The sequence below is a fragment of the Rhinopithecus bieti genome, unplaced genomic scaffold, assembly GCF_001698545.2.
Source record: "Rhinopithecus bieti isolate Rb0 unplaced genomic scaffold, ASM169854v2 scaffold_574, whole genome shotgun sequence".
Classification (NCBI taxonomy): domain Eukaryota; kingdom Metazoa; phylum Chordata; class Mammalia; order Primates; family Cercopithecidae; genus Rhinopithecus; species Rhinopithecus bieti.
In genome coordinates, this window is record NW_016803605.1 from 840,762 (window position 1) to 850,177 (window position 9,416).

The 9,416-nt window shown below is 53.7% G+C and overlaps 1 protein-coding gene across 2 annotated transcripts in view; it reads left to right on the forward strand.

The window, feature by feature from the left end:
- The window catches only part of MEIS3 (Meis homeobox 3), a 20,866-nt gene extending 12,134 nt beyond the window's left edge, over positions 1–8,732 (forward strand). For both annotated transcript variants that reach the window (XM_017889279.1, XM_017889285.1), the window contains exons 7-13: positions 2,060–2,171; positions 2,360–2,508; positions 4,490–4,566; positions 4,782–4,840; positions 4,948–5,031; positions 5,390–5,459; positions 8,316–8,732. In XM_017889279.1, the coding sequence (XP_017744768.1) occupies positions 2,060–2,171; positions 2,360–2,508; positions 4,490–4,566; positions 4,782–4,840; positions 4,948–5,031; positions 5,390–5,439 (531 nt within the window). In that variant the 3' untranslated portion in view covers positions 5,440–5,459; positions 8,316–8,732. The remainder of the gene's footprint in view (positions 1–2,059; positions 2,172–2,359; positions 2,509–4,489; positions 4,567–4,781; positions 4,841–4,947; positions 5,032–5,389; positions 5,460–8,315) is intronic.
- Positions 8,733–9,416: the final 684 nt, after the last annotated feature.

Consider the following 9,416-nt stretch of genomic DNA (forward strand, 5'->3'; position numbering starts at 1 on the left):
CCACCGCGCCCGGCCGACTCTGTCTCTTAAAAAAAAAAAATAAAGAGAAGGCCGGGCACAGTGGCTCACGCCTGTAATTCCAGCGCTTTGGGAGGCTGAGGCAAGTGGATCACTAGGTCAGTAGTTTGAGACCAGCCTGGCCAACATGGTAAAACTCCATCTCTACTAGAGATACAAAAAAATTAGCCGGGCATGGTGGCACGTGCCTGTAATCCCAGCTACTCAGGAGGCTGAGGCAGGAGGATCACCTGAACCCAGGAGGTGCAGGTTTCAGTGAGCCGAGATCATGCCATCACACTCCAGCCTGGGTGACAGGGCAAGACTCCATCTCAAAAAAAAAAAGAAAAAGAAAAAGATAATATATAATACAGCCCCAGACCCCCTTACCTACAATTCTGAGATCCCTTGGCTACAGTCTCTGAAACTTCAAAGTTTTGGATTTTGTCCCATAAATTTAGTGCAAACTCATTTGGCAGCAAAAACTGACCTGAACTAATGAGGGGCTATTTATAGCCTTTATTTATTCTACTTAGTTAAATATTCATCCATGTTGCTGTGGAAATGTTGATGAGTTTGATGACGAGGTTGTGCCCCAGAGCCTGCCTGGGATGGCTGCGAACTGCATGGTGTATGCACTGACTTACTGCCTAAAAATGTGAAATGGGCCTGGCGCAGTGGCTCACACCTTTTATCCAAGACTTTGGGAGGCAGAGGTGGGCGGATCACTTGAGCCCAGGAGTTCGAGATCAGCCTGACCAACATGGTGAAACCCCGTCTCTACTAAAAATACAAAAATTAGCCAGGCATGGTGGCAGGCACCTGTAATCCCAGCTACTTGGGAGACTGAGGCACAAGAATCATTTGAACCCGGGAGGCAAAGGCTGCAGTAAGCCTAGATCATGCAACTACACTCCAGCCTGGGTGACAGAAGGAGACACTGACTCAAAATAAAGATAAAAATGTGAAATGTTCTGAATCCTGAGACACCTCTGGCCCCAAGGATTTTAGATAAGATGCCATAGACCTGTGTAAGGTCGTCTTGTTCGAGCCTCTATGTAGATGAACTCATCATTGAATACTGGCCATACTCCGTCATGACTATTAATTATCCTTCGTTTTCTTTTTCTCTTGCTTTATTTATTTATTATTATTTTTTTGAGACGTAGTCTCACTTTGTCCCCCAGTCCAGGCCGGAGTGCAGTGGCGCGATCTTTGCTTACTGCAACTTCCGCCTCCCGGGTTCAAGTGATTCTCCCGCCTCAGCCTCCCGAGTAGCTGGGATTACAGACACCCACCATCATGCCCGGCTAATTTTGTATTTTTAGTAGAGATGAAGTTTCACCATGTTGGCCAGGCTGGTCTTCAACTCCTGACTCAGGTGAACTGCCTGCCTCCGCCTCCCAAAGTGCTGGGATTACAGGCATGAGCCACCGTGCCCAAGCCAGCCTAGCTTTTGTATTTTTAGTAGAGATGGGGTTTCACCATGTTGGCCAGGCTGGTCTCAAATGCCTGACCTCAGGTGATTTGCCTGCCTCAACCTCCAAAAGTGCTGGCATTACAGGCATGAGCCACCATGCCTGGTCCTGTCCTTCATTTTCCAATTAAGGAAACGGAGGCTCAGAGAGGGGAAGTGACCTGCCCAAGATCACACAGCCAGGAGAGAGGCAGGGACTGGCTTCCCATTCAGGAGTCCTAGCTCCAGAGTCCATGCCCCAAGCCTTAGCACTAACTTTTTTTTTTTTTGACATGGAGTCTTGCTCTGTCACCCAGGCTGGAGTGTAGTGGCATGATCTTGGCTCACTGCAACCTCTGCCTCCTGGGTTCAAGCGATTCTCCTGCCTCAGTCTCCTGAGTAGCTGGGACTACAGGTGCGTGCCACCACACCCAGCTAATTTTTTGTATTTTTTAGTAGAGACGGAGTTTCACCGTGTTAGCCAGGATCGTCTCGATCTCTTGACCTCGTGATCCGCCTGCCTTGGCCTCCTAAACTGCTGGGATTACAGGCGTGAGCCACCGCGCCCGGCCGCCTTGGCACTAACTGCTAACTCTTGTTTTCTAGAATAATATATGGATTCGAGACCATGAGGATAGTGGGTCTGTACATCTGGGGACCCCAGGTCCATCCAGCGGGGGCCTGGCCTCCCAGAGTGGTGACAACTCCAGTGACCAAGGTGAGAATCTTGGGAGGTGGAAAGGAAACATGGGAGTCAGCCAGAGGATTGAAGTTAGATTGCAAGTAGGACTTGCAGAAAGGCAGAGATGGCTGGGGTGTGGAGTGGTGTCTTGGGGGAGAGTCCTAGGGCCCTCTGGTCCTCCACTCCTCACTGCCCGCACACACAGCATGCCTGCCCTCCCTCAGGAGATGGGCTGGACACCAGCGTGGCCTCTCCCAGTTCTGGGGGGGAAGATGAGGACTTGGACCAGGAGCGACGGCGAAACAAGAAGAGGGGGATCTTCCCCAAGGTGGCCACCAACATCATGCGAGCCTGGTTGTTCCAGCACCTCTCGGTGAGAGCCCTGCTGCCCGGGTGGAGGGTGGGCATGGAGAGAGGGAGAAGGGTGGGCCACAGAGACCAAAACCCCAGAGACGCCCAGAAATGGGAGACTGAGATGGCGGGAAATTTTTCGAGACTCTCTTGGAAGTGGAGAATTGTGACAGGATCCAGCAGCAGTGAGTGTCACCTGTGTGCAGGTGCTGCTCAGGACACTTAACTCACTAAGTCCATTAACCCACGCATCAATCACCCACCCGCCCGCCATCCACCCAGCATACCCTCGGAGGGAGGGGCTACTATTATCTCCATTTAGCAGATGAGGAGGAGACTGAGGAACAGAGAGATTAGGAGACTAGCCTAAGGTCACACAGCCAGAAGTGGATTCAAATGCAGGCAGTCTGGCCTTAACTACTGCATCATAGTGCTTCAATGACACAGGAGAAAAATAGAGCCAGGAAGAGGCTGAAACAGAGAGACACAGAGACCAAGTCAGAGCAAGATGGAGACAGGGAGAGGCTGAGTCACAGAGGGACAGAGACAGACAGAAACTCGGAGGCAGGGAGGGACTGAATCCCAGAGAGAGAGAGAGAGATACAGAGACACACACACACAGAGATAGTGAGACAGAGAGAGAATGTGAGAGCCACAGAGAGAGAAATGGAGGGCCAGACATAGTGGCTCATGCCTGTAATCCCAGCACTTTAGGAAGCCAAGACAGGAGGATCGCTTGAGCCCAGGAGTTCGAGACTAGCCTGGGCAACACAGCAAGACCCCATCTCTAAAAAAAAAAAATTGGCTAGGCATGGTGGCGCACACCTGTGATCCCATTACTCAGGAGGCTGAGGCTAGAGGATCGCTTGAGCCAGGTAGGTTGAAGCTGCAGTGAGCCATGAAGGCGCCACTGCACTCCAGCCTGAGTGACAGAGGGAGACCCTGTTTTAAAAAAAAAAAAGAGAGAGAGAAAGAAAGAAATGGATAGGGAGGGGCCGGGTACGGTGGCTCACACCTGTAATCCCAGCACTTTGGGAGGCCGAGGTAGGCAGATCACAAGGTCAGGAGATGGAGACAATCCTGGTTAACACGGTGAAACCCGTCTCTACTAAAAATGCAAAAATGTAGCCGGGCGTGGTAGCGGGCGCCTGTAGTCCCAGTTACTTGGGAGGCTAAGGCAGGAGAATGGCGTGAACCTGGGAGGTGGAGCTTGCAGTGAGCCGAGATCTCACCACTGTACTCCATCCAGCCTGGGTCACAGAGCGAGACTCCGTCTCAAAAAAAAAGAAAAGAAAAGAAAAGAAAAAGAAATGGATAGGGAGGACTGGGCGCAGTGGCTTACGCTTCTAATCCCAACACTTTGGGAGGCCGAGGCGGGCGGATCACGAGGTCAGGAGATCGAGAACATCCTGGCCAACATGGTAAAACTCCATCTTTACTAAAATACAAAAAGTTAGCCGGGCATAGTGGCGCGCACCTGTAGTCCTAGCTACTGGGGAGGCTGAGGCAGGGGAATCCCTTGAATCCCAGAGGCGGAGGTTGCAGGGAGATGAGATCTTGCCACTGCGTTCCAGCCTGGGGACAGAGCAAGACTCCATCTCAAATAAATAAATAAATAAATAAATGGATAGGGAGAGGACCACACAGAGACTCTGACAGATTCAGAGAGGGAGGGGCTGGGCTTTGCTTCCCTCTCCCATGCCAGTGAAGCCCCCTCCACCATGTCACAGGAGTCCCCCTCCCCCAATACGGTCTCTCTAATCAGATCTGGCCAATTAACCTCTAATTGCTGGAACAGGCGGGGGCTCGCAGGCATGTAATTGCCCCAAGCCTGGGGCTCCCTTGGCCTCCATCCTGGGGAGTGCAGAGACGCTCAGACGCGCCGGCTGTCCCACACGTCTGCCTGGGCCTGGGCTCCCCATCCCCCTGGCCGGTGGGCCAGACCTTAGGGTTCAGACTGTGGCTGGCCAGGTAGGCAGAGTGACTCTTGCTGGTGGCCGCAGCACCCGTACCCCTCGGAGGAACAGAAGAAGCAGCTGGCGCAGGACACGGGGCTCACCATCCTGCAAGTCAACAACTGGTGAGTGGCCCAGGAGCGCCCGCGGGCCGGCCCGGGGTGGGAGCCCGGGCGCTGTCCGCGGTGCTGACGGAGACCCTGAGCTGCGCGGAGCCACTGCCCCTGCTCGCCCCGCCCTGCCTCCCCGGCCGCTGTCCTCCCGGGCCGCTCTGCGTTGATCTTGGCCTCTCTCCCACTCCCTCTTTTCATTCCCCTCCGTTTCCATGACCGCTTCCCAGGTTCATTAACGCCCGGAGACGCATCGTGCAACCGATGATCGATCAATCCAACCGCACAGGTACAGGGGGAAGGCGGGGACGGAGAGCCTGGGGTTCTTAGGAGGGCGTCAAAGCCGGGTCCCGGGCTTCTTGGAGCTCAGTCTGCACCTCTGAACCCCCTTCGCAGGGCAGGGTGCAGCCTTCAGCCCAGAGGGCCAGCCCATCGGGGGCTACACCGAGACGCAGCCACACGTGGCCGTCCGGCCTCCGGGTAAGCCCCGCCCCCTTAGCTAGACCCCGCTCCTGCGCACCAGCCCCCACCTCTGAAACAAAGATGCCCACCTGCGATTCAATTCAAGCGGAATACAGTGTGTCACTTGCCTAGTGGGGAGCAGGTGATGCCAAGACAGATTTCCTGGTCCCCCACATTTTCCTTACAACCTCATTTCTTTCAGACTTCAAGCCTAACACCTCAGAAGGCTCCACTTTTTCTTAAAGGGCCAGCACCTTCTTATGACTCAGTCTATCCTGGTAGAGGGATCCCTTGGTGTAGGAAGGGGTGGGGGAGACTTAGAGGCATCTGGGGGTGTCTCTGAAAGACCCACTTACCTTCCTTTCTTGTCTTCCAGGATCAGTGGGGATGAGTTTGAACTTGGAAGGAGAATGGCATTATCTATAGAGGCTGGATGCAGGAGAGGTGTGAGTGTCTAAGGGCTAGGGATTGTGCAATTCTCAAACTCCCATTAGACCTCAGGACTCCAAGAGTGGGCACATCCAGAGTAGTGGGTCAGCCTGGGTCCCTGTACTGCAGGTTCCCTGAGGCTTGATGGGAAGTTGTTTCATTCATCCATCTGTCCGTCCATCCATCATCTGTCCTCCTCCTCCATCTATCCATCCATCTATCCACTCACTTACCCATCCATATCTTTATCCATCCATTACTCAATTACTCATCCACCCGCAATCCATCCATCCAAACCTAGTCCACCCACCTACCCGCTCAATACCCATCTGACCACACATTCACCCACTTACTCCATTCATCTCTCCACTCACCAACACTGACCAACCACCCACACATCTACCCATTTATCTGTGCATTCACCCATCTCCCTACCCAGGCATCCACCCATCTACCCATCAACTCACCCATCCATCCACCCACACATCCCATTATCCATATATCCACCTACCCACCACCTACTATCTATCCATCCATACATACATACATACACCCATTCATCTATAATACATGTCCAAACATAAATTGAGCCCTTGGCTGGGCGCAGTAGCTCACACTTGTAATCCCAGCACGTTAGGAGGCCAAGACAGGTGGATCACCTGAGGTCAGAAGTTCGAGACCAGCCTGGCCCCATCTCTACTAAAAATACAAAAATTAGCCAGGTGTGGTGGTGTGTACCCGTAGTCCCAGCTACTCTGGAGGCTAAGGTAGGAGAATCACTTGAACCCAGGAGGCAGAGATTGCAATGAACTGAGATCAACCTGGGCAACAGAGTGAAATTCTGTCTAAAAAAAAAAAAAAAAAAAATTGAGCCCTCACTCCATCCTGACATGCCTCAGCTAGGGTCTGGATCTTGAGAAGATTCTGCTCTTGTGGGGAAGTTGGCAACCCCAGTGACAATCCAGTGCCACAGTTCAAACAATAAAACACAGTTTCCCCATAGGAGGGAGTCATCAGCTATCTCTGGGGTATCAGGGAAGACTTCCTGGAGGAAGTGGCCTCTGAATGGGGCACTGAAGGATGAATAGGAGTCCACTGCGCAGAGTAGGGAGTAATGTGGAAGGGGGGCATTATTTGACTCTCCCGGGCCTTGAGTCTCCTGTGGCCTGGTATGCTGGTGGCACTTTAGAGCATCTTCTCATTTAGTCCTTACCATGACCCTGAAAGGGAGAGACTATTACAGTCTTCATTTCACAGATAAGAAGACTGAGGTTCAGAGAGAAGAGGTCACTTGCACAGGTCTACCCTGCTTACAAAAGCAGGGGGAACAGCATGTGCAAAGGCCCAGGGTGGGGAGGCAGCCTGGAGTTTCCAAAGCACAGATCAGAGTTTGACTCTCTCTGGATTAAACCATTTGTGGCTTCCTAGTGCCATCGGGACAAAGTCCCAATTCCTTAGTTTAGTATCCATCTGTCCATCCATCCCCTGAGCTGCTCTGTGCCCAGCCCTGTGCTGGGTGATACTGGGGACACAACAGTGACCATGACAGCCCCAGCCCTGCCCTCATGGGGCACAAAGTCCAGTGAAGGGGACAGACCCATCCCCAGATGGTGATGCTCCAGAATGGGCAGGGCTGGAATGGTGAAGCCCAGGAACTGGAGGAGCTCACAGGGGGCGGGTGTTGGACCTGGGATGGGGGAGGTCCAACCAGGACCTAGAGAGGGCTTCCTGGAGGAGGGGGCATCTGACCCAGACTGGAGGATTCAAGGAGGGCTGCGTGGAGGAGAGGACTTTGGAGGTGAGACCAGAAGAATGGGAGGAGTGAGGCAGGAGAGGAGCATCTACAGAGGGAATAGCATGTGCCAAGGCCAGGAGAGCTTGGAAGTCTCGTGCCTGTGAGACAGTCCCAGCCCCCTGCACACAAGGAGGAAGTTCTCCTTGGGCTGGGTTGAGGCAGGTGGCCGGACAGGTGGCTAATGAATTCAGGGCCAGCAGAAAGGCCCTGAGGATGAGAGTGGAGGCCTGCACAGGGCTTATGTGTGGAGGCGGGCGCTGGAGGCCGAGCCTGGGAAAAAGAGATAGGTAGGTGTATCCAGGCCAAGCAGGGCAGTGGGAGACTCAGCTCTGCCATGGCCAAGCGTGGATGGGGATGGTCTGGAGTGAGTGTCAGGGGACCTTTGGATCAGTAGTGATGGAGGGGCCTTCTCACCCCACTGCCTGGATGCCCAGTGGGCTCTTTTCTCCACTCCTTTCTGTCTCCTTTTCTGTCTCTCCACTCCTGATCATGACTCACTGTAGCCTCGACCCCCCTGGGTTAAGCGATCCTCTGGCCTCAGCCTCCCAAGTAGCTGAGACTACAGGCGTGCACCACCATACCTGACTAATATTCATTTTATTTTATTTTGTAGAGACGGGGGGGTCTCACTTTGTTCCCCAGGCTGGTCTCGAACTCCTGGGCTCAAGCAATCCTCCTGCCTCTGCCTCCCAAGGTGGTGGGGTTACATGCGTGAGCCACTGTACCTGGCCTCCTCTCTCTTTCCGTTTTGTCTCTTTCTGTATGATTCCTTCTCTCTCTTCCCATGTCATTCTCTCTGATTCCTTCCAGGTCTCTCTCTGTCCCACTCTGCCTGTCTCTCTCCTTGTTCTCTGTCTCTGTCTGTAGGTCTCCCTCCCTCACCTCCACTCTGATTCTCTGTCTCCCTCTTTCTCATCACTTCGTCTCTTGTCTCTGTGGCCCTCGCACATCCCTGCGCCATTCACTGCCAGCCACTCTGTGTCCCCCTCACATTGGGGCTGATGAGGGATGCACAGATGGGCTGGGATGGGGCCAGGCCCCCTCCCGCTCCTGACTTGGCCTCTCCTCCCCTCTCCAGAGACCCAGCCTCCGGCTGTGACCCCCAGCCTCACACCTGGCTCTGGTTCCCGCCTGGTCCTCCAGCTTCAGGACCCCACCTCCAAAGGCCCCTCCGCTCAACACCTACCTCCCTAGGGCCCTGCTGGGACATAAGTGCCCACCCAAGAGGCTCTCAAGGACACCGGCAAGGCCTCCAGGCCCTGAGCCCCACTTCTGCCTTCACCTCTGCCTGGGACCTGAGCTGGGCTCCTGGGCCTTGCCAGAAGATGGCGGCTAGGGCCTTGCCGCCAGGACAGAGAAGGGACGGGGTGGCTGGGCAGTCAGGGAAAGAGGGTTGCCCGGATCCGACATTTTGGAGAGATTCCTTCACCCTCCTGTCCCCCCACCTCCCTTCTCTAATTTCCTTGTTTTTTTAATTATAAAGTCTTAAAAACACAGCGCTACCAACTGGAGTTCTTGAGTGTATTCCAAGATTTCAAATTCTTACCAATTTGAAGCTCATAAATCACGAATAAGAATACGGAGTGGCCAGGTGCAAGCGCGATGGCTCACGCCTGTAATCCCAACCCTTTGGGAGGCTAAGGCGAGTGGATCACTTAAGGCCAGGAGTTCAAGACCAGCCTGGGCAACATAGCAAGACCCCATCTGTACAAAACAAGCAAACAAATTGCCTGGGCATGGTGGTGCACACCTGCGGTTTCAGCTACTTGGGAGCCTCCCAGAGTGCTGGAATTACAAACAAGAGCCACCAGGCCTGGCCTAGACTCCACCTCTTAACTAGAGGGAACTGCAAAATTCCTGCGAGAGATGTGCGTGCAGGGGAGAATGAAGACTCAGGGCCACGCGTGTGTCACTTTACCAGCTGTGGCTCTCCGATCACATCCTCTGTCCCATAGGAAATGAGCAGGTTAGGCTTGGACAGCCTCACTTCCAAGGCTTCCGGATGGACATGGGTTCAAATCTCGCCTCTGGAACACAACATGACTTCACCTGTCTGGACCCCAGTTTCCACATCTGGAGAATGGGGAGAGAGGCTGTGCCTGTCTTATAGGATGATTGTGCTGATGGTGGAGGTATTTTGAGGAACACATGCGGAACTGTGCCCCGTGTGTCAGCGCCC